General features: G+C 41.7%; 1 protein-coding gene across 1 annotated transcript in view; it reads left to right on the top strand.

Moving 5' to 3' along the window:
- Positions 1 to 25,633, top strand: part of LOC108277158 (roundabout homolog 2) — a 157,965-nt gene extending 132,332 nt beyond the window's left edge. The window contains exons 15-27 of the mRNA XM_053686651.1: positions 4,661 to 4,785; positions 6,643 to 6,814; positions 8,316 to 8,492; positions 9,494 to 9,520; positions 9,719 to 9,761; positions 11,478 to 11,605; positions 13,874 to 14,149; positions 15,660 to 15,819; positions 16,377 to 16,637; positions 18,948 to 19,147; positions 20,511 to 20,675; positions 23,636 to 23,875; positions 25,279 to 25,633. Coding sequence (XP_053542626.1) covers positions 4,661 to 4,785; positions 6,643 to 6,814; positions 8,316 to 8,492; positions 9,494 to 9,520; positions 9,719 to 9,761; positions 11,478 to 11,605; positions 13,874 to 14,149; positions 15,660 to 15,819; positions 16,377 to 16,637; positions 18,948 to 19,147; positions 20,511 to 20,675; positions 23,636 to 23,875; positions 25,279 to 25,280 — 1,976 coding nt within the window. The 3' untranslated portion in view covers positions 25,281 to 25,633. The remainder of the gene's footprint in view (positions 1 to 4,660; positions 4,786 to 6,642; positions 6,815 to 8,315; positions 8,493 to 9,493; positions 9,521 to 9,718; positions 9,762 to 11,477; positions 11,606 to 13,873; positions 14,150 to 15,659; positions 15,820 to 16,376; positions 16,638 to 18,947; positions 19,148 to 20,510; positions 20,676 to 23,635; positions 23,876 to 25,278) is intronic.
- Positions 25,634 to 25,842: the final 209 nt, after the last annotated feature.

Here is a 25,842-nt window from a genome sequence, read left to right as displayed (position 1 = left end):
AAAAATGCCTGACTGTTCCTTTAATAGTAACTGTTCCTGTGTATATGTGGGATTCTGTATTTGGTCATATTTGTTTCCGTCTGCTTGCGTACATTCTTTCATTATTCACTGGTTCTGACTGCATGTGTGAGTCCCTAAACATAAGGCCAATCACAATTTAAGCAGTTTGCCTGTGTAGCAGTGTAATCTAATGAGAGGTGTGTGTCATCCAAATGCCATAGTAGGAGGCTCTGTCTCTGCTGATACACACTCTGGGACACACAGCGTTTCTCTTTGCTTTGACACACTCCATCTGAGATCCAAACCCCTGCCATCACCCTGCCTGCCATATTGTCTTCAAGCACCACCAGCCTGTTCAGTCTGCATCCTAATGTCCTCCTCTCTCTCAGCCCTCTCTCCTCTGCCTGTCTGTTTCTTCCTGTCTTTCTCCCTATCTTCTCCCTCCCTGTTTTTTTTTTTTCTTGCTCACTCTCTCACTCTCATCCTCCTTCACGTCACTCTGGTTGCATTTTTGTCACTTATACACACACATGCGCACACGTGCACACGCACACACTCGCACACACACAGTGATGGATATATTTATTGGAGATCACGCAGTTCATGTTGAGCTCCCATCCATTAGCACAATTAGTGCCACGGTGGCTTTGCTTTAATGAGTTCTGCAAATGTGCCTCTCTCCAGTGCCCTCGGAAAAGAAAAAAAAAAAAAAAAATTCAAGCTGCTCAGAATGCCAGGAGCCAAATGATGACATACTCTAAACACTTCTTTTACATCGACATCCATGACAGAGAAATTGGTTTTTCCAGTCAAATTCAGTTATATGGTCATCGGGAAAGGCCACATGATTGGGTGTGTTTCAGTCCATTGATATCTGCAGTGTTGTTGTAAGGTTAAACACCAGCTAATACCCAGAATGCACCTGAGGGCTTGTAGTGTAATTGCTCTCTCTCTCTCTCTCTCTCCTTCTTTTTCTCCCGTACTCCTGTCTCTCGCTCCTTCCCCCCTTTTCTTGCATACTCTCTCTCGTATTCTCTTCCTTCCGCTTTCTCTTTTTCACTCATCCCCCCTTTCACCCTCTCTTCACTCTTCCTCCACACCTTCTTTCTTTTTCTCACTCATCTTTTCTTTTTCTTCCTGTCGCTTTCTCTCTTTGTCTCTCTCTCACACACACCCTTTCAATTTCTCACCCCCCCTGGGGATGGAAACAGAGGGCAGTGTGTTGTGAGGTTGTCACAGTGTCACTTGGCAGAAGCCCTCCTCTCACACCACACCAGGTCACATTACTGCCAGTGATACATCATGGAGTCAGTGGGCTTATTAGCATCTCCTACATTACTGTACAATGGAATAGAGTGCTTTCATCAAGCTCCGACACGCATAACGTGGTGCTTTAGCATTCACCGTGGCTGCCTGCCTATTAATATGAGTACAGCATCACGCCGAGAAGTTAAGCTTCCCATTGATCAGGAGCCATGCTTTACTGAGTGTCAGCCAGGACATCCCCACCGGCTGCCTTGTCATGCCGCATAACCCGATTAGAACTGTTAAACACACTGCTGATAAACAAATGCCAGGGTTTTGTTTGATGTAAAGAAGCTTACTGTTGTAGGTTACATAGAAATGATTTGCAAGTACAAAGAAGGCCAAGCTCAGACACACTACAGTCATTTCTTTAGTGGCTGTCGCAATCATGAAGAGTATATAAATTATAAACACTAAAATAAGGCCAGATATAGTTTTGCATTGTCATGATTATCGACACGGAGTGCCATGATTATGAACAGAAGTGGAGTTAAGAAGAATATATATGGCAACACTATGAAGATTTACCATTCCGATTTACATTAGATACACCATAAAGTCTGTCATCTGATTCACACTGATAAAACACCATCACTAATCCACATGAATTGGGGTTGAAATTGTGATAGGACTAGGGACAAGTTGATAGTCCTTAGAGCAGGGGTGTCCAATCTTATCCGGAAAGGGCCGGTGTGGGTGCAGGTTTTCATTCCAACCAAGCTGGAGCCACACCTGATTCCACCTGTTTAATCAGTTGATCTTGGCTTTCAATAGACTCAGGTGTGGCTTCTGCTTGGTTGGAATGAAAACCTGCACCCACACCGGCCCTTTCCGGATAAGATTGGACACCCTTGATCTAGAGGATCTACTCCGGCGCTAGAAACTGGACCAACCAAAAAGGTGAAAGAAAAATGGAATTGAATTGACTTTGTTTGACTATCCATAAAAAGTGTTAATGAGTATAATTGTCCGGAAGTATGATTAGTGATGTCTTTTCTAAGTTGTATTGCAGTATGCACTCAATGGCTATTTTTGTGGTCAGAAATGACTTCTTCTGTGATTATGTAGGCAGAGTGGCAGAAAGAGGGTTTCAGAGGGTCTCTTGAAAACTCTTACAAACTTGAGGATAAAATGATCTTTTCCTGACTAAATAGTCTTGTTCCATTTCCTACGTTTTTAACGTCAGATCACTTCGACATTAATAGGCTATTTTATCTGACTATGCATTAATTAAGTACCACGGAATGAATTATTTTATCCGTACCAAATAATAAACAACTCAGTTGTGAAATGTGAATCAGGTTACGCGTCATTATGCATAGAACATCATTTAATTAATAGAATCAATAAAAGGGCTTAGAAAGCTAATTAAGTATTAGACGAACCAAATTTATTGCAACTATAGAGACGAGAAATAAGACTGTTTAAACAATGCTTGATTAGAGGGAGGGTGAATGAGGAGGCCGGCTTTCAAGTAGAAATGTTTTTTTAATTCCTTTGTAAAACTTACATCTGTTCGAATCCCATCTCCGCCCTGAGTATGGAGTTTGCATGTTCTCCCTGTGATTCGGGGTTTCCTCCCAGTATTCCAGTTTCCTCCTCCAGTCCAAAGATATGTGCTGTAGGCTGATTGGCATTTCCAAATTGTCCATAGTGTGTGAATGGGTGTGCGATTGTGCGCTGAAACGGGTTGGCATCTCATCCAGGGTGCCCCCCGCCTTGTGGCCCGAGTTCCCTGGGATAGGCTCCAGGCTCCCCAGTGATCCTGTGTGGGATAAGCGGTATGGAAAATGGATGGATGGATGAACACTCACCAGCCACCTTAATTATAATCATGCAGATACAGGTCCTGAGATTCACAAGACTTAGTGATGTTTTTCCAATGAGCCTGAGATTCCTGTTCTTGGCTGACCTAAGTGGAACCCAATGTGGCCTTCTGTTGTAGCCCATACACTACAACATTCAGTGTGTGATACATTTGGAGATACTTTTATGCTCACCGTGGTTGGAAAGAGTGATTATTTGAGCTACTGTAGCCTTCCTGTTAGCTTGAATCAGTCTGGCCATTCTCCTCTGAACCTCTCTAATCAAAAAGGTGTTTCGATCCACAGAACCACCACTCACTGCATGTTTTTTTTTTTTTTTTTTCCGCCCCATTCTGTGCAAACCCTTGAGACTCTTGTGCATGAAAATCACAGGAGCTCAGCAGTTTCTGAAATACTCAAACCAGCCAGTCTGACACCAACAACCATGCCACGTTAAAGTTACTTGGATCACATTTTCCCCGACTCTGATGCTTGCCGTGAACATTAACTGTAGCTGAATAATACACTGAATACACTGCATTGCTGCCATATGATTGGATAATTGCATGAAGTGACCAGGTGTACAGGTGTTCCTATTAAAGTGGCAGGTGAGTGTATATTTGAGATATATTAGCTCCACAAATATTAGATTTCCTCGGATGTGAGGTTTTTCACAGCAATTTAATGAGCCAGCATGACTGGTGCAAAAATATTTGTTCCTTATCACAAAGATAGAGCCCAGAGAGAGTATTAACTGAGAGATATTTAACAGGAAGTGAGTGTAATATCAGGATGCACTCCAGGAAAGAGAGGAGAGGGGAAAAAAAAAAAAACTGTCACTGGGAAAAGAAAAGCAGAGAAGCCTGGGGGGAAAGAGGGAGAAGAGCGATATGTAGAGGACGATAAAGGATAGGGGATAGAGGGGGTGGGGGGAGGTAATTGCCGTGAGTGCGTTGACTCAGAGCTGTATCCGGTTTGGCTGATGCAGAGTGTGTGTGCTCTGTGAAGTGTGGGCTGTGATAGCAATGGCAGCGATGCAGGACTAACAAAGTCAGGATTAGGGCTCAGAGACGGTCACACCTCATCTCCTGCTGCTTTTTATACGCCACATCGTCATGCACGGCATCCAAAAAAATAAAATTAAATAAACTTGCGCTTTTCATCAGAGATTATTTCTTTGAAACAGTACGTCGAGACGCAGAGTAGTCATGTACGTATTTATCTGTGTAAATGTGCAAAATTATATACAGTACATCTATGTAGGAATGGTGTGACATTTGAAAGCACCGTGCATGCTTCATGTATATTTGTAGCTCAGGGTAAGCCAAAAAGTCTCGATGTGGCACAGTAGCTGTTTTCTCCAACAGTGTTTATTATAGTCAAAGGGCAATAGTTTGCTCAGATGTCTGGGTCATTTAAGAAAGCCATTAAAAATCCATTTGGATTCCTGGAGGCTTTTGTGTGTGTGTGTGGGGTGGGGAGGTGTTGGGTGTGTGTGTGTGTGTGCTGTAATGAGGACAATGATCAGTGATAAGTATTGTACTGGGCAGCCCCCAGTGCTCCTCCACAGCAGGTGACGGTGCTGATGGTAGGCAGTGAGAACAGCACATCTATCAGCATTTCCTGGGACCCGCCACCCACCGAACACCAGAACGGCATCATCCAGGAATACAAGGTACTGTTCATTTAAAGAAAAGTGTCAAAGTTCAGTGGTAATCACACGCAGGGCCATATTCGACGACCCACGTTGTTTCAATATGTATGCAGGGAAAGTTACTTGTATTTAAAGTTGGGTTAAGCAGATGCTTCAGTCAGTTTGCTGAGCTTCCCATTCAGATTATGCAAATCACCTGTGCATTGTTCAGGCCTCTGAGATTACCAGAATTTTCTTGCCTAGAAACATCTGAGACAAGGGCTGCATCCGAAATCGCGTACTGTACTACCTTATTACACAGTAGGTGAAAAGCAGTACAGCAGAGAGGTAGTATGTAGAAGAGTAGAATTCTCAGTAGGCGAGAAACAGCAGGAGAAATATCCGGATAGCATACTGCTTCCGGCGAGATTTTGCAGCATGCAACCGATGGACACTACGCGATTCAAAAATCCCATAATGCAAAAGATTGGTTCTAATGAGCTCAGAAAGAAAATGGCGCAAGACAGCAGTTCGGCGCTTTTAACTATTAAACCTTGGTTAAACTGGACTTGTTTAACAATACCCGTATAAACGGTTAACTTGTTGAAGGTTTAAACAAGAAAACGGTTGTCAAAGCGTTTCAAAACTTTTTTTGATCTCCATCATGCCTTATCCGGCCAAGCTAAGGGTAACGAATTTACCTCAGCACGTTAACCCCGCCCACATTAAATTACTAATTCGGTTAACTTTCCTGATGTGTATTTTGCCGTTAGTGCGGTTACTTTAATCCGGTGCTTCCTTTAAGGTTTTTGTGTTTATGATCAAGTTGAAGGTCACATGACAATGCCAACATGGCGGATGTAGTATGTCCGGGATTGTATTCGTACTACACACACATACCAATTAGTACATATCACGGTACATGATTTCAGACGCACCAAGGTTTTCAGTAGCTTCTAGACGACAAGCATTAGCTTCACGTGCGGAAATTTCTATTTCTGGGATAGAAAATGACGATTGAAGGACTTATATTTCTTCCCTTTGCTGTCAATTGTAATATGATATAACATAAATGATAAATATAAAAGACTAATACAATGATATATGATTGAAAACATGGCAAGCATTGAAATAAACCGTAAGTATACATTTAATAGGAATCTATACTATATTGTGAATATATTCCTGCTTGAATAGTCCTAGTTATAGTTATCACTATAATTGCTGCCATTTTTCAAAAATTATTTTCATGTCACATTATGGCTTCCTCCCTCATTATTTGGACGCTTATAAAATAGCACTTGATCTAGCACATTCTATTATACTGTATTTTATTATTATTATTATTATTATTATTATTATTATTATTATTATTATTATTATTATGATGATCCCATGCCAACTCGGGCACCCAACGTAATGAAGCCATGAGCTACTAAATTGAGGTAATAAAATCTTAATGTGTGTGCATTATATACCATAGGGCTTTTTTGTACACCTATTATAAACTATTTTTGAGATGTGAAATTAATATAATGACGATGTGTTTGTTAATTTCATTTAATGATTTATTTACCCCCAGTGTTATCATGTCCAAATGATTGATGTGTTTATTTTCGTAACTATGCTTATATACTTTGCTAGTAATTTAGGTGAAAATCTGAAATACTGAAATATTTAAATATCAAATTTGGCAGTTGATATAATAATCATAAAAGCTGGTATGGCTTCAAAGTACCTCCATTGGAAGTATTGATCAAAACACAAGGGTTAAGACTTTTTCTCCATCTTGGTAACTTCATCTGGAACTCTTTCTGAATGCATGCACTCTGTTTGTGTGTGCTGTCACTCATTTCCCTCATTCCTTTCCCTCTTGTTCTCCGTCCTCTCGGGTGTTAGATCTGGTGTCTGGGAAACGAAAGCCGCTTCCATGTGAACAAGACGGTGGACGCTGCTATTCGCTCGGTGGTGGTCGGGGGTCTGCAGGCAGGCGTGCAGTACAGGGTGGAGGTGGCAGCGGGTACCAGCGCAGGCGTCGGGGTGAAGAGCGAGCCACAGCCTATTGTGATCGGTGAGACCGAGTGACGGAATGTTATTTCGTTCTAACTGGAGTTGATTTATTAAATCATACTTCTCAATTTTTCTTCTATAACATGAGCGAAACAGATTCAGTGTTTTTGCTCCATGGGAGGGGAAGGTGAAATAGGAAACATATTTTTTGGTTGATATAATCCCCCCTCCCAGTGCATGGTGCTGGAGTCAGATGATTTTGAGATCATCTTCAGATTTTTAGCAAAAGTCATTGCTTTGTGATGGACGGTAGAAAAAACAAGAATTTTTCATTTTAAGTGATTTGTACTGATGAATCATAGGCAGGTCTGGACCAGAGACCTGAATTAACTATGTGAAGAGAATTACTGATATAAATGTATTTGTTACCTATAAAATAAAGAGGTTACTGAAGATCAACAACAACAACAACAACAATGATAAAAGGAAGAAGGGGGAGAAGGAGAGTAAAAGAAAGAAAGAAAGAAAGAAGTGTACAGTTCACCAGCTGTTTCTACGTCATGACTGAATGAAAAGCCATCTCACAGTATCGAGGGTGTGCTGCTGGACCGAACAAACATAATCATTACTAGACGGAGGCTCAGATAATGATTTCTAAATTTGTCATGCTTTACTGAATGACTGAAAGAAAAAGAGGGGAAAAAACAATAGCACTGGAGATTATGTACCACCCTGTGAGTTTACTTTTCAAAGCCGAGCCCTTTTTTTTTTTCTTCTTCTTTTTTTTTTTTAAACAAGCCGTGATATAAAAATCGATAAGATTTTCATTTAATACACTGTCCAGCGTCGTTCGGCAGAACACTGTCGGCCGTATCAATAACGCTCTCCAATAAACGCAGCCATTGCTAACATAGCGGACTGTCTTATTGCTGCGGCTTATCACCTTATCACATTTTATCAAGCTCGCTGATGTATGAGGCCAGATAAATACAGCCAGAATCAATACTATCGACGTGCCGCGCTCTCCCCTTTTTCCATGGCTTTTGACTGCCGGGGCCAGAAACACTCGCCTGCAGCCAACCGAGAAGGCTGTGCTGCGAGGCCTTAATGATCGTGTTTTTGGGGTGTTGCTCACGTTGCGAGCCTTTGAATCTCATTTCACAGAGCTGTAGCTGCACCAGGAAATCAAACCCTGATGGAGTCCCCGTGTCAATCTCCAGTCCTTCAGCTCAAAGTGACGAGTGGCTCGCTGTCCTGCACTCCAATAACGCAGCTCGGCTTCTCTCTCACGTTGCATATTGTGCTCCAGTATTTCCTTGCTCCATTTGCTTGTTGCGCTGTTAATCAGTCGTACAATAATCCTATTAGCAAAAATAGATTTTCCCTTGCGCTTTTAATTGGTGTTCCTTGTCTGCCGCTGGGATGTGACTTGATTTGATTTGATAGGGAGCCCGCTGTGGAGGGATTCTTCAGACAAAATAAAGGAGAATGTTACAGATAACGAAGTTTGTCTGAAAACACGATGAAATATCAAATGGGTTTTCACCTGTTTATGATCGCAGGTGCCGAGTTACAGGATGTGATGACCGGAGACGAGGGCGGCGGAAGCATCACCGATGTCTTGAAGCAGCCGGCATTCATCGCAGGGCTTGGGGGCGCGTGCTGGATCGTTCTCATGGGCTTCAGCGCTTGGCTCTACTGGAGGAGGAAGAAGAGGAAAGGCCTGAGCAACTACGCAGGTGAGAAGCCATGCGTCATACCCAAAGCCTACACAGTTCTCTAGAGACAAGTCACCGGTATGGCAGCGCTAGCAAATACTTTGTGTTGGCACGTAATTCATTTGAACGCAAAGTACAGCTATTTTTAGCCTGTGAAACCTTCATCTCTCATTGTATGGCTGAAAGGAGAGAAATGCATGGTAAGCTAGATTGCATAGTGATGATCATACAGAACAGAAACTACTATATTAGATAAACAACACCTAGTATTTTATTTAAAGCTGTTCTACAGTATTAGTGTGTATGCACAATTGTATAAGCCGGCACTAAACAAAAGCAGCCATGTGCCCCTACTACAATGCATTACACTATTACATATGTGCGTCAACCTTGAACACAATCCCATCATAACCCGCACTCTCATTTGGAAATGAAACGCCGTCGCGCTGCATGTATATTAGAAGACTGTGACCCATATTGTTCCTACATTAGCTCTAGGTACAGTCTCCAGCCTCTGAAATGTAATTTGGTATTCCCCCAGGGGGTAATTATTGCATGTAGCTGTGGATTACACTCATTATAATACGTATTGCCATCATCACGGTCCGATGACTTAGGTGCATGCGGCGGTGATTGCCTAATTCAATAGCCATTTGCTTTATCCATCACCTGGGCTTTGATCCCGAGCTCACGTGGGGGCAAATTCATTCAGATCAGACTGTCGCTCTGAGCAGGCTAGACAGTGTGTGTCTTTCTCATATGCTCATGTGCTCACATGCTCACATGCTCATGCCCCACCTCCAGGTTCACTCAAATCAAGTGTGTGAAATACACATGAATATCATTGTCAGTTCAAGCATCAGATGCATCACGTGTCACCCATTTCAATCCTTCCTCATCTGCATTTTACTGCTGTATACCTGGACCGAATTCTAATTCTCTCTTTGTTCTCTGTGTGTCTGTGTTTGTGTGTGTGTATGTGTGTGTGTGTGTGTGTGTGTATGTGTGTGTTTGTTTCACAGTCCAGTCGTTCACCTTCACCCGTGCAGGTACTGGTCATTTGTCCCATCCCTTTCTAACTTCCGACGGGTTTGATGGCACCGTAGGCAGTAAGCCATCCAGTTTGTAAGACATAACTTGAAATGTTGATGTAATGAAACAAAACAGTGATTTGAGTTGGATCTTCTTGTGCTTTTCTCCCCCCTCCTTCTCATTCTGGTGTCTCTTCCTGGCTGCTGGCCCTGCAGTGACGTTCCAACATGGAGACAGAGGCCTGATGGGAAGTGGAAGGTGAGCGATGCGTGTATTGACATGTACATCTGAGCAAGTAAACAGTCCTTAGAAATAAATAAATAAATAAATAAATAAATAAAGCTATGATCTGGCCAAGGTTTTTTTTTTTTTTTTTTTTTTTTTTTTCCTGCTTGACTGCTCTGTGATGTGCTTTAACCTTGGGCAAGAACATCATGGTGTATGACTCGATTTCATGATTCAGCATTCATTTTCAGATCAGCTGCACTTTCAGAGCAGTGCACTAAAACAGCGGAGAGTCTCTCTGCTGAAACCGCCGATGTTAACGGCCTAGCAGACAGGAACCTGATGGATGTTCCGATACTCGGTGTCTTGCGCCAGAGCAACGCCTAAGCTGATGTATCGATTGATTGGCTAATAAATCTCCTCTGGCTGGAATTAACCGAAACAATTAATGTGTCAGGGCCACTTTTTTATTCCTCCATTCATCGTCATGGCCTGGCTATGGACGGTTCTCCCCAGAGCCGGTGATGGATTCTCCTGTCGAAAGAAGCTCAAGAGGATGTGAAAAGATAATTATCCGAGAGAAAGTGTCCCTCATAAGCACTCTTACTTTTACACACACACACACAGGCACACAGCCCTAGGAACTCATCTACACTCCTGTCATGTAAGTTCATAGAGCACTTTTTAAATATCGCTGGTTAGTGACCCGATGAGAGATTAAAACAGAGGCCCTTGTGGAGGTGAGAATCTTCATCTACTGGATTAGCATAGCTGAGCAAGAACAGAACTAGCCAAGAGGCCAAACAAACAGGAAAATATGTTGCTTCTAAGTATAAACTCTACCGCTTTGCTTTTATGTGTCTGCCTCTGAGTACAGGCGTGTGCGTGTATGTGTGTGCGCTGGAATGCGCATGCTAATGAGAATGAGGTGCATATGAGTTTGTGTTACTCTGGGCAGACACAGCTCACATAATCTGCACCTTTGAGCCACTGAGCTCAGATGTGTTGAAGTCCCCATGTGCTGCTGGCTCTCTCAGCTCTTAGGGGAGCACTTTTTCCTGGGCTACTGCATTCATTAGACGAAAGGTAAACCAAATCATGTGTACAGCCCGCCTGGCTGACTCCGACTTCCCCTCTCGGTACACAAATGAGCAAAAATTCAAAATGTCCCCCCGTCTCCAATAAACGAGTGAAAAATGTACATGCTCTGTTCCACGTCGTGTTTTATTGTATGCATCAAAATTCTACATCAGCTTTTTTTGCTCAATTGGTAGTTGCCAGCCAATGAACGTCAGCCACTCTAGTTACCATGGAGACTGGTAACCTCTCCATCCCCAATGAAGGTGGAAACACTTGCTGTAGGGGGTTTTAATATTCCGCCATGTGCTCGCTATCGGCTTCTCTCTCTCTCTGGGGCGGAAGAGTGGGGGGGTGGAGGGGGTGAGGGGTGGGGTGGGGTTGGGGGGGGGCGATCGAGGCTCAGTACCAGATTTATAGACTTGTCACTGTTTTATGTCTTTTTGTTTGTGTCTTTATTATTTTCACTGCTCGGGGCGGTGTACTTGGGGAACGAGCTCTCGCAGCAATCTGGTGCTGATGCAGACCGCGAAAAAAAAAAAAAATGGAAAACAGTGCGTGAATGTTATTCTTTGTGTCTCTTATTCACCCTTTGGGTATCATGCAGAGCGTACGCTAATATAAGCATGTCTTCCATTTCTCTCTCTTTTTTTTTTTTTATCTCTTTCCTAGTCGTCCTGGTCTGCTGAAAGCCGGTGACCCTGGCCTCCCTTGGCTAGCTGACTCCTGGCCGTCCACCAGCCTGCCTGCCAACAGTGGTCTGGGCGCTTCCAAAGACCTCACTAACTTTGGTCGTGGAGGTAAGATCTCAAGAGGCTACAATACAGTCAAGGAAAGGGCCTGAAAGAGGAGATCACTGCTACAAAGCCCACAAGAGAGCGAGAAGGTCACAGGTTCAGGGCCCCAAGCACATCATCACTATATTTTTCTGAATTCATGTATGAAGATTATGAATATTTTAGCAAGCATAGAATCTCTCAGTAGTGGAAATGACAAGAGATCACACACACACACTCCTAAAAATTCTCTTTCAATTCAGTTGTCCTTCATGTGTCACAACCATTTCATCCATGTGTGCCTAAAAACAATAGGTCTGATTAAAAAAATGTAAAAATTCTATCCTGTAGCATACAAGAAGAACTCATGGGATTACAGTGCCTATAAATAGATTTCACCACTTTTGGGGTTGTTTTTCCAGCGTGCAGCATGAAACCATGTATTTAACTCAAATTTTTGCTGCTCATGGACACAAAGTACTCTAGGATATAACAAATACAGTAATTTAATACATTAATTAACAGTAGTAACCAACTGAAGCAGCTAACTCTCTTCTACTGCTTAATAACTCGGTTGGAGTCCACTTTTGCTGAGGTTTTTGGAGAAAAATCCTTTTTAATGGAAGTTAGCCTAATGGTTTCCATATACCATTAAAGTCATTAGATACTGAAGGGGGAAACGGTTTAAGGAAACCATTATTCCAGTTCCCATTTTAAGCATGGCTGTGCTTTGGGGCTTCCCCAGTTCCAAGGAAACACCATACCACAAAGACTAAGGAACATTCCAAACAGACAATATACTTTAAATATACCACCAAGGCCAAGAATATAAGTTTCCCAAGAATTTGATTATACCTCAAAGCATTGTGAGTCACAGGGGTAAGGAAGGCCACCGGGAGGCTTACAGCAACTCTACAGGACTTACAGTCCTCTATGAGATAGATGAAATAAAGTTCATGAGACACAAATAGGAAACAAACTTCATAAATCTACAGAATGGTGGCATGAGATAATGATAATGAGATAATGAGTCTTTATTGGTCACATGTACATTACAGCACAGTGAAATTCTTTTCTTCGCATACCCAGCATGTTAGGAAGTTGGGGTCAGAGTGCACGGTCAGCCATGATACAGCGCCTCTGGAGCAGAGAGGGTTAAGGGCCTTGCTCGTAAGGGTCCAACAGCTTGGCAGCGCCGGGGCTTTGAACCCCCGATCTTCCAATCAGTAACCAAGAGCCTTAATCGCTGAAGCCACCACTGCCCCAATGATGAGGAAATCCTTTGTTTAAAAAATAAAAAATAAAAGAAAAAAATAGCCCCAACATATCGCATCTTGTTTGGAATTTGCCCAAAGGCGAAATACTCTGCAGTTTGCTATGGTCTGTTAACTTCTTCAGCTTCTGTGCTCAGCAGAAACCTTACACAGCACCTCACAATGAGAGCACCATCCCTACTGTGAAGCATGATGGTGGTGGCAGAGACTTCTATGAGGAAAACTAATAAGATTTAAATGAAAACAAATGGATTTGGTTATGGAAACATTCTGGAGGAAAATTTACTACAGTTTACAAGAAAACAGGGACTAAAAGATTAATGTCCTGTACGGGGACAGAACCAAATATCTGCCTACAGTGATCCTGCACAGTATTAACTTGTTGGGTGGTGGGTGGTAGATAAATATTATCATATCCGTGTCTCTCATGTACTGAGACTCCCAAATACCCAGCAAACAAATAATATTGTTCCACTGATGGATGGGGTAGAGGTGGGCTGACAAACTGCATGTATTGTCACATGGGCTACATTCAGTAATTGTACATCTATAGAACAACTTATATGATACATGTATCTAATAATGTGTACCATTATGGTTTCATACTGCAACACAATAAAATGCAAAAGAATTCAAAAGGGTGAATACTGTCTATAGGCAATTTGCATGAATCTTCTGATGTATACCTATTTAGGCATGTGCTAACGGTGTGTTTAATAGGCACGTTTGAATCTCCGCAAGCTCTACGGGTCGAGCCGGTCCGAGCTGAAGGTCAGCTCAGCATGTGTGTCCATCTTTCACATCCGTCACACACCCCCCCCCATCGAGCATCCCATGTCATCTGATAATTAATCTGCTAGCTAATCACTTTTATTTATCTCACCTCATTTAAGCCAAGATGAATGTGTGGAACAGCAGCAGCAGGGTGCGCTAATAAGCTTCACACTGACCTTAAGCATCGTTACTGTCCCTCTCCTTGTCGCTTTTTCTTTAATCTCTCCATCTCTCACGCTCTCAGACGTGTTGCCTGCTGGTGCCGGTGAAAAGACGGGCACCATGCTGTCGGATGGTGCTATCTACAGTAGCATCGACTTCGCCGGCAAGGCGGGCTACAGTAGCCCAGGCAGAGGAAACCATGCCAGCCCCTATGCCACCACACAGATCCTGCAGTCCAACAGCTTCCACGAGCTGGCAGTGGATCGTCCCGAGCCGCGCTGGAAGGCCTCGCTGCGAACACAGCATGAAATGCCCAGCCTGGGCTACTCACTCACGGAAAACCGTTCCTGTGCCAACGGTATAACACAAAGCTCCCTTTTCACTTTCATTCTCAGTCTCGCTGTGCCGGAGGAAACTAAACGAAAACACTTTGCTCATTAAAGCTAATCTTCTAATCTTCTTACAGTTCTGAGCGGTAGGGAGTCCAGGATGAGTTGAATATTTTTTATTTTTATTTTTTTTTTTAAATCACACGGACTTATTCAGTGTTTGTACGGAGTATTTAACCTGATAAGAACAGCGAAGTAGCAGTTTCTCTTGCTTTTGCTTTTATCGTTTGCATTCTTACTGCTACATCTTTGCCTCTGTAATTTTTTTGTGTGTCTCTTTTATCCATATCAGAGTTGCTGTGTATGCATTTATGCCACATTATTTTGGCCAGTGGTCAGTGATGATGGCCCTCGGCACTGTTTCAGGGTCATCTCTGCATACGGCCTCTAATTTACTTGGCTGGCCAGCTAATTATGAATGTGGAACATACTGTATCTTGGGACAGCTAATCTAATATATATATATATATATATATAGGGCCACAAAAGAGAAAGGACCGGAGGGAAATAAAGAGAACAAGACAATAAAGCTGGAAAGCAAAAAAAAAAAAAAAAAAAAAAAAAGAAAGAAAAACTTTAGGAAAAGAAATGGAAAAAAAAAAAGGTAGAAAGGAAATAATGTGCCCAGATCAAGAGGGATTCAATGTAATATTTACATCTTTGCAGAAAACAGACCCAGAGGATATCATCCTTAATCGTTTTTTTTTTCCTTTTTTTTTTTTTAATGTGTGTTTTGCTTCTCAGCCCTGGGAGTTTTGTAGCCCAGAAATGTCAGAGAGTTACAGCCCGATGCCGTGGATTAATTTGATTAGTGCAGGCAGGGATTCCTCTGTGTTTTGACCCATGGACATGAAATTAGTGCACTGTCGCCATGCAGATGAGTAGAGATGGCTCACGAGGCCGTGCCCATGCCCGCCCTCATCCCATCTACTGTGTGTTTAAAACACCAAACTGAGCTTGTGTCGTGAAGTGCTCACAGGAGGCAGAGTGTTGTGTGTTCTGCAAATGACAGCATGAACAGAAGAGAAAGACCTGGCAGGAAAGCTCTTTGTGCTCAATCAATGGCAAAGCCAAAGAGAAGAAGAGAGGAAGCGAGATAATGAAAGGAGAAGAGGCAGAGCAGGTGATGAAAAAAAAAAAAGCTCCCCCAGTAGTCTCCTAGTACACGGGGGAATGAGACTTTCATTAGGCACCTCCGAGACCACGGCTTTTCTTCTTGTGTCCTGAAAGACACATGTGATGGGGAACAGACTTTCAGCTCAACTCTGACCTTCAACCTCCGCAATTAGTCGAGCACTCTTTCCCGTTGCCTCCGTTTCATCCTCTCTTCTGCTTCTGTAACATAATTCCGATGAAAGCTGTGAATTTCGCATCACAGTGGTGGACAGCGTCTAGTTTCACCTTCTGTGCCATAACCAATGTCAAAATTCGTGTTTGCTTCATTAGTGAAGATGATGTCCTCTCTGCTGCCTCCTTTAGGGGGAAAGAACGGGAAAAAGAAGAAATCGAAAGGAGGGGGGAAAACAGCAAAGCCTAATGGCTCCTGCTGGGCCAACTTGCCCCTTCCTCCACCACCCATGAATCCTTTACCAGGGACAGAGATGGACCACTATGCCCCTGATCATCGATCTGAGGGAGGGTAAGGTTAAAACACACACACGCTCACAAATAGACACACACACATACACAAACACATGCACACACTTTTACTGATTTTTACATAAAAGGCATTTTTACAAGACCTGTGCTACATACGCCTTAATTAGCAATATACATCTTTGCAATTGAACACTATACACATTGTAACTGTTTCTCAATGAAACCACATGAGACAAAGAAAGAGCAGGGTAGTTTTAACTCTACACCAGGGTGCCCCTAGATAACCTCTCTCGTTCATCGAAATGTGCTGAGACCCAACTACACAACACAGCTGCCTTCTCAGTCAAAGTGCTTAGAGCAGCAAAGCAGACCGAGGAGAGGGAGCAGGGAGCTTAATGAGCATTATGTTTCTTCTCCTGCACTGCTGAGTGAGCCGATATCTTTTGTTTCACCTTTGTTAAAGCTAAGGCTACTTAAATTAGTCCGGGGTCTTTCTCACATACTCCCACTAAACTTTATGGATGTGTCAAAATATGTCTCGCCACCACTGGCCTCTGGGTTCTAGCCTCTAAATTCACTGATTCATCAATGGCACAGGTATGAAAGCGACACCTGGGCTCCGCCTCTCCCTGTTCAGTCATACCTACACCAGGGCATGGAGGACGAGCTCGAGGAGGAAGAACGAGTACCCACTCCACCCCTGAGGGGCGTGGCTTCATCTCCAGCAGCTTTGCCCTATGGCCAGAGTTCCTCTGGCTCATTGGGGTCCTCGCATCATGAGGAAATGCAGTCTATGCTCCAGGCCCATCTGGACGAGCTTACCCGTGCCTACCAGTATGAGGTGGCCAAGCAAAGCTGGTGAGCAAGATATAAAATCTATAGACATTAAATGTGCATCTCCACAAAAAAACGTATTTATTATATTATCTACTATTTATCTTATTATTAATTTTTCTTATTACCTTATTTTATTATTATCTTAGAGGTTGCCAACGATTTTAATCTGTCTGCAGTGTGACCAGTATCATTTTAACTCTTCCATTACACATGCATTCTGATGTGATTGCTCATGTTTAAATGAGCATCTTAGGCAACCATGCTGTTTATGTCACCGTAATTTATCAGAATATAAATGGAATTCATAAATCACCTTGAAATATTACACACGTCATTCAAACATTCCATTTCGATTTTCTTCACTTCTACAAAAAAAAAAGAAAGAAAGAAGATTTTAATATAGTTGCACATGTGCACTTGAAAAGAACAATCATCGTCTTTGACGGCAAAAATATTGCGGCATCACAGGACTGAAATTATACTGCCAGAAATGTATTTCTCCACATAATGAGACATTTATGTACCATTCAGAAATACACCTGGTTATTGCCGTAAGTGTTATGACAGACAGCAGCTCCAATCAGCTGAACAGAACGGATATTTCTGCATATCAATACAATGTTTTCAGCATTTCATTACCTCTTATTTAGTTTCTGTATGGGAAGGGAAATGTGAGACTTTACCTTACCTTTTGGAGCTCCAAAAACAACTTCATTGATTACAGTTGTAATGTGTGGTGGGAGAATCTTGTCATGATAGTGAGAGTGGGGAGGACTGGCGCTCCGGGGGTAATGACTGGGTTGCTGTTGCCGGCGTCTTTGACAACAGGAAAAAGAGCTGGTAATTACGCACCGAGACGCTACACGTCTGAGACACAGAGAGGTTGACATGCGGGCAGCTGTGCTGAAGATTACAGACATGTAGCTGACAGGCCTGCCCACCATCTCACTCTATCCCCCACAAACACACACCAACCCAATTACCAGCCCATTGTGTGAGCCTTCCAGTGGAATTAGTGCTATCAGCTCCAAACATTCTCCACATGGATGCAAGTTAGAGTACTGTGTGGACATGGATAAGCTCACCATAGATTCAAGCTTCTACTGCTCTTGAGGGTTTAGACCGCTTTAGCCATACAGTGTTTGAGGCATCTGAGTGAAACTCTTGGTTAAAACACTATTTCCAGAGTTCTGGGAAAGTACATTGCTCCTAGATCAGGCTATCTAAACCCGTGATTGAGTGACTGAGATGACAAGATACCACCCCTGTGATATCACCCCATGATTAGTCATGCTGTCATTGGATAAAAAGGGCCCCCTGTGGGTGGGAAGGATGGCAAGGATCCACCGTTCCCTAGTTGGTCATGCAGTCATTGGGCTCAGAAGATGGCAAGGAACTCCTCTTCCATGATTGACCATACCTTCAGTGCGTAAAATGAATGCAAAGTACTACTCTTCCATGTTTATCCATGCTATAATTAGATAAGAAGTTACCCAGGTACCACCCTTCCATGATTGACTGTGCTCTCATTGGTTGCTAAGGATGGCAGGGTCTCACCGGTCATTGATTCCCTTATTATTCCTTCATTGGGTTGAAAAGATGGAAATCCCCTTCCTTGGTTGACCATGCCATAATTGAGTTAAATAACTAGCAAGGCACCAGAATTTCCTATTCAGTTTCTTATCATATGGTGGGGGAAAAAATGCTAACCTTCAACGATTGGCCATATTCACATTAGCGGTGAAAGAAAGCAAAACACCTGACCTTGCTGACATTGGGTGGGAAAGATGGTAAAGCACTACCTTACTATGATTGGCTATGTTCTTATTGATTGGAAAAGATAGCAAGACATCACATTTCTATGACTGGTGAAAAATGTGGCAAAGTATCACTCTTCCATAATTGGCCATGGTCTTATTGGATTGCAAAGATGGCAAGGTACCACATATTAATGATTGCCCATGCTGTCTTTTGGTGAAAAAAGATGAACAGGTACCACCCTTCCTTGATTTGCCTTGTAATCATTTGGTGGAAAAGATGCCATATTCTGATTGGATGGGACAGATGGCATAGTGCCATTCTTCTATGGTTGGCGATGCTGTCATCACATATGAATGATGGCATGGTGCTTCCTTCCTTCCCCATGTGGTTTACTGTAACTGCATGGTTGGTAGTTTGATAAATTCAGACATTAAAGCAAGCTTGTGGGAATAGAGAGACCTACAGCAATTGTGGCATTTGGCTGTTGCAAGGAAAATCAGACAAAACGTGCAGGTTTGACATAGTAATATGATTCAAATATAAGACGTATTACTTTTGTATTACTTTCAGGCATCTGAAAAGCAGCTCCCATCCGCCCAAGACCCCTGCCCCTCCCATGGGCTATGTGTCCAGTACATTAGGATCAGACATCCTGACTGAAGGAGAGGATGAAGAGGGAGACAGTGAAGGCTATGAGTTGTCCCGACAGCTGTGTGGAATAGACTATTCCCCTGGACGCAGCCTGGAAACGGTGGAAGGAGCGATCACAGGTGAACAGAACTATTGAATCACACACTCGAACAGTCACATCGGCAAGCCGCAGTCGTCCAAGAAATTGCATTAATTCCTTTGTGAAACAAGGCTGTGTACATTTGCTGTAACAAATATTGTAGTTACAGTCACATTTGATTATTTCCAACCAGCTCTTTTACCCCATTGGCTGGGTAAAAATTCCCTTTTTTTCCACCAGAATTGAAGTACACATGGTCCAGAGTAAAATGCTATTGATTTCCATTTTCTCCAAACATTATCCTTGTCTCAGATGGACTATTAGCAGATTTTTTATGGTGACATGTTTCCATGAATTGTTAATGAGGGTCTGAAACAAAAAGTACGTGCTTTCACATCACAGCGAAATTCATATTAAGGGGGGAAAAAAAACCCTGGAATGCTGTATCAGTCACTAAAGGCATTCAGGTTAGATGGAGGCAATCATTCCTACTTGACATCTCATTTGAGCTCTTTAATTTCCAAGTCAAAACTGGATGGATGATTGAAGGGTTTCTCACCGTGCAGCCCCCACCACCTCCCTTTCTCATAACCGACTGTAGGCACTCACAAAATACAGAATTCAGACTTCCGGATAAATAAGTGTCAAAGTAATTCAGTTCTAAGGTCAGTTCATAAGGAAACTGTGGTCAGTTGCAACAACTGCAGTATTTACAAGAACAACATCCCGCTTGTGAGCTTAAAATTTTTTTTTAAGTCTTTTCAGGATCATAACCCCATCTCAAACCACACTTCAGTATATTTTATTTTGGAAATCATATGGCTGTGTAATCACCACAATTCATGCATTAAAATGATAAGAATGGCCCAAAGAATAGGACGGTGGATGCATGGTGATGGGGGGGCGGTAGTTGGCGGGGGGAGAACACCTTTAGCTCCTGTACAGTTTTTCAGTGATGATAGAACTGTACACCTCCTTGCTTTGACACTAGGCATTTTTGATCTATGGGGTATGTGAATCTGATTTAGCACTTTTTCTCTACCTGAATTTTGCTGCCTTGCTCAGATTGCATGCACTGCACCTTCCTCTCCCTCTAAAGGTCTTTTTATATTACCTCCCCCTCCCTTAGAGAATGACCTTGCAAGCGTAGAGTTTTGGCAAAAATATAACCTGGTTTGACTTTGTCAGTTTTTACATTATCAACCGACAGTGAGTTCTCTTCCCTGTCCTACAGGGAACAACCACTGCAGTGTTGGGACCTGGGCAATATGGCAAAACACCAAGCACTCTGAACTTGGCATGCTCATCGCAGCGCTGCATGCTTATTATGTGCTTGTTAAAATTATGTGAAGAGACATCCCAGTAGAGGTACTTTATTCCAATGTTTGCTCTGTGCTCCATAGGACACCCTTACTCTCACCGAACCCAGGCAAGCAGCGCTGGCTCCATAGACGGAGGACTTCTAGCAACTCAGAGCCTGGGTCATCAACGGGTATCACAGCCTTCACAAAAACTACGAGTAGAGACACCAGGGACTGAACCTCACAGGAGGGATGACATTGCTGATGGTGAGAAACAGCTACAGGATTAGTTCAAGTAGACATCAGGTTTACAAAGTATTTGGGAAACCAGGCCCCAATCAGGTGAACCTGGGAATAATAATGTTAAATATAACTGAAAAAACAACAGTATTTTTTTGTAAATATGTATGAAACAAGGTCAGTTGACCATATGTTATGGTGCAGCTGTTTATTATAGCTCCTGTACTACTACTTCTACTAACTACTACTGTTATGTTATTCTTGTAGTAAAACACAACTGAAAATGACTGGACTTTAAAGAAATATGAGTGCTGTGGCAGGAATGTTTTATTTGAATACTTTTGTATTTTGTACTGGTATACTGATATATGTGCCCTCCACTAACATTGGCACCCTTGGTAAATATGAGCAAAGAAGTCTGTGAAGAATTGTCTTTATTTTTTAACCTTTTGATCATTCGTTTAAAAAAAATATCCAAAAAATACTCTGCTCTGGTGGAGATCGAACAATTGCAAAGAAAACACAGGTTTATCGAAAAAATATATATCTTTGTTAAATATAGGTGTGCAACAATTATTGGCACCCTTTTAGTCAATACTATGTGCTACCTCCCTTTGTCAAGATAACAGCTCTGAGTCTTCTCCTATAATGCCTGAGGTTGGAGAATACATTGCAAGGGATCTGAGATCATTCCACCAAACAGAATCTGTCCAGATCCTTCACATTTCAAGGTCCATGCTGGTGTACTCCCCTCTTCAGTTCACCCCACAGGTTTTCTATGGGTTTCAAGTCAGGGGACTGGGATGGCCATGGCAGGACCTTGATTTTGTGGTCAGTAATCCATTTTTTTGTTGATTTTGATGTATGTTTTGGATCATTGTCCTGTTGGAAGATCCAACCATGGCCCATTTTAAGCTTTCTGGAAGAGGCAGTCAGGTTTTCACTTAACATCTGTTAAGATATTTGCTAGAGTCCATGATGCCATGTATCATAACAAAATGTCCAGGTCGTCTGGCAGAAAAACAGCCCCAAAACATTAAAGAGCCACCACTATATTTAACCGTGGGCATGAGATACTTTTCCATACGGCCACCTCTCTGTGTGAGCCAAAACCACCTCTGGTGTTTATTGTCAAAAAGCTCTATTTTGGTTTCATCTGACCACAGAACCCGATCCCATTTGAAGTTCCAGTAGTGTCTGGCAAACGACGCTGGAGTTTGTTTTTGGATGAGAGTAGAGGCTTTTTTTCTTGACAGCCAAGCTGCAACTAACTTCTGAAATTCTCCAGCTGTGATCCTTGGAGATTTTTTGGCCACTCAACCCATCCTGGAACTTCTGGTGTGTTGTGACAATATAGACACACGTCCAATTCCAGGTTGATTCATAACATTTCCAGTTGACTGGAACTTAATGATTACACTGATGGTGGAAATGGGCATTTTCAGTGCGTGTGCTATTTTCTTATAGCCACTTCCCATTTTGTGAAGCTCAGAAACCTTGTGCCGCACATCACCGCTATATTCCTTGGTCTTACCCATTGTTATGAATGACTCAGGGAATTTGGCTTATGTGTTACCTCATATTTATACCCCTGTAAAACCCAATATGAGGAAGTCATGGTTGAACAATTTCCTGTTCCTAGTCACAGGAATATACTTCAGATATATTTTTCTCATATGAATTCTTAGGGATGGCAATAATTATTGCACACCTATATTTAACAAAGATATATATTTTTTAGAAAAACCCGTGTTGTGTTTGCAATTGTTTGAGATCCATGAGTGCCAAGTATCTTTGTGAATTTTTTTTTAACAAAAGATCAAAAGGTTAAACAATAAAGGCAATTTTTCACAGGCTTCTTTGCTCATATTTACCAAGGGTACCAATTTTATTGGAGGGCACTGTATGAATAGAATGATGTTTGACAGCTGCAGTGTTTTGCATTTTCTTTACTATATTACAGTAGTTTCAATAGGATCAATAAAGGTACATCTCATCTTTTATCTTATCTTATGTCTGGGCTGTCCATTTTTTTATTCATAGTTGCCCAGTAGGTTCAACAACCAGAGAAAGCACACCCTAAAAATAAAAGCTTTTATTTGGTATGTATATTTAAATGTATTGCACATCAGTGATGTGACGCATCATATAGCAAGCATTTCTGACAATTTGCTGTACCACACACAACAGACGAGGTGTGATCTTTTCAGAATCAGGAATACGCAGGTACATGGAATTACTGATGAAACTGAGCAGTACAAAGCTTTCATAGAGCTACATGAGCTAGCTAATGAATATATGAATTGTCCACCCAGGAACTCCAATGTAGCATAGAAACCTCGGCCATACTAGGGCTGGGCCATAATCAGAAAATGTGAAGCAGGCTGTGATCAAACCAATAATCAAACAAGACAGATAACGAGAGTCTGGTTCCTTTAAAGCGAGTAGTCTGATTGCAAACAGGCGAGTGTCATTAGTAATCAGATAACTGTGAGGTCATGTGATGAGGCTGTGGGCTGAGGATCATGGGAGTTGTAGTCTGCGACGTTAAGCACAACATTGAAATAAAATAGCTACTATAGCATTCATTAAACTATGGTAATGTCATATGCATAACACAACACTTAAGCACCACAGTAAAGCCATGGTAATATCATGGTTAAATTAAAAAACAGCCATAGTTACATGGCAGTCCTTCATCCTTCAGTAAGCACCTTGATCAGAGAATGAGTGCCAGTATTATAGTTAAATACATCATAAACATGGTCATCCTAAAGGACCACAGTAAAACCATTAAGAGAATCCCCAAGATTGTAAAAAGCTTTTCTGTGTCTTATTTCCATAAACGTATTTAAATTGCTAATAAATGTTTACATTTCAATTGCTAATTAAAATTTACACAGCTATAAAATCATTGGGACATCTATTGCTAAGAAGTGAAGATCCAGCACAGTAACAGTTACCCGTGTGTTGTGTGTCTCCTGCAGTGCGAGCGCCCTCCTCAGAGCCCCTACACAGCATTGGTGCACGGCTACACACTTCCTGGGGTTCTGTGGGCTCAGATCCTCCTGATGAGTGTGTAGTGTCTACACTGGAGCAACAGCACGCAGCCAACTGGAGCTCCAGAGGCACGCTGGGATGCGTCTCACAGAGACGGTCCAGCACAGATCAGCGGGACTCTGCAGGACGAGCGTCAGGCTGCATGGAGGCCAACTACGGACATCTATGTGAGCGAGCTTAACTTTCACTCGATTGAGATTCAGTGTCTATGTGTGCACTGAGAGGAAACATTCACATTATCATGCAGTTCATTTAACACCATTGTTGCCTCTCTCAGGTCCTGAGGTTACTCTCTGTTCAGTTCTTTCATTTTGTCAGTCTTGGTTAAACCAGCAGATCTGATTACTGTTTTACTAAGTGGGTGGATGGCATTTTAACACTTTAACTATTATAGTGTCCTTAAAACGTGTATATTTCAGAAAAATAACTTAAAACTACAGGTCGACCGTTAGTGGATTTTTACCGATACCGATAACTGGTACCTACTAGTACCTAGTACCTGCTGATAACCGATTAATCAACATAGTTTTTAAAAATTGAAATTGAATGAAAACATAACACTCAAAGTAAAATATTGCTGTACTTTATTACAAGAATAAACAGTACTGACTGTACCATGAAAATGTACTGTACTTTTTTTTTTTACAAAATAGATAAATATTAATGTATATTAAATATGAATAAATATTAAAGTAAATTAAAGATATACATCCAAACGGAACCAAAAAGCAACAATCCAAATAATAAATAAAAATAGAGACTTCCAAAATAAATAAATAAAAAAACCACTTCAAATAACATGACAAAATTTGTCAGTGATTTTTATTTCGCCTCTAGAGGCCGCTCTCGTACTGTTTAATGACATCGGAAAACTATAGGTGTAGAATTTTGTAGATAACCGATTGTTCCAGCAATCGTGTAACATTTTTCCTTTTTGGAAACGTAATGTTTGGAAATAGAAAACGTTTCTGGACTGGCTCACAAAATTAGTACAAAAGGGCCCCCGGGGGTGCGAAGACTTTTGCACAGTGCTGTATATCAACATGAAGTAGCAGTATTTGAATTTCTTTAAGAAGAAAATTTCATGAGAAGAAGAAAAAAGTTCTCTCACGCTTGTTTCTTTATTTTTAATGATATCGTGACATTGACTGATGAGTTCACGTTGAACTTCCAACCCTGTTACTCAAATGATAAATGATTCATTTTAAGCAAATCATTTGAAATGTTCTTAATGACCTCATGTCATTAGCATGCATGCGTGTTAAAAAAAATACCTCTACTCTGATCCTACTTTCAAGTCTGTAACTCATTTAAAAGCACGTCACAGTCATTGAGTTAACATTTTTGATGCATGTTTTCTTGAATAACGAATTGAAAAATGAAGTTTAATTTCTTACAGCAAGGGCTAAATGACACCTCAATCCCGGAGTCACCCAAATAACTTTTTTAAAACTTAGAAATACCAATTATGGTGTAGCCATTTCAGATTTTTTTTTTCATTATAGTGTGTCATCACAGCCCTGCTCTGAATTGTCCAGAATGCATTAACCTCCATTTATCTGTGCTTCAGAGTGCCGTGTCTGAGAGATAAGCCAGACTACTCACTGCCCACGCGACTGAAAGCGAGGACGAGAGAGAGAGAGAGCAAGAGAGATTCTTTGTTCACCCCTGCAATGTCCAATGAGCTTCTCCTCCCCGGTGTTACATGAGGCGATTTTTACCTCAGAGACACACACTGAACTGTGAAGCTAATGTACAGACACGCATCTCCCGATGATGTTCAGCTTGCGGTTTGCTTCTTTGTCTAACTTATGACGAAACGTCACACGCTCCCCCCTTTTTGTGCCACAAAATGTGCATCACTTGAAAAAAAACAACAAAAAAAACAACAAAACCAGAAAGATGTTTTTGTTCTGCTCGTTTTTTTTAAAAAAAAAAATCTGAAATGTAAAATCACCCAAAAGGGATGTTTATTTCTTGTAAATAGCTTCTTTTTTTTTTTTTTTTTTATTTGATGTTGCTTTGCTATGCAAACCAAAATGAATTTTTTTTGTCTCTTTATGGTCTTTCTAACATTGTAAATGGATAAAATGTGGTGTCACTATTTGTTCTGTTTATTTATTTATTTTTTTCA

The sequence above is a fragment of the Ictalurus punctatus genome, chromosome 16 (assembly GCF_001660625.3).
Source record: "Ictalurus punctatus breed USDA103 chromosome 16, Coco_2.0, whole genome shotgun sequence".
Taxonomy (NCBI): domain Eukaryota; kingdom Metazoa; phylum Chordata; class Actinopteri; order Siluriformes; family Ictaluridae; genus Ictalurus; species Ictalurus punctatus.
This window is presented reverse-complemented; position numbering and strand designations above follow the sequence as displayed.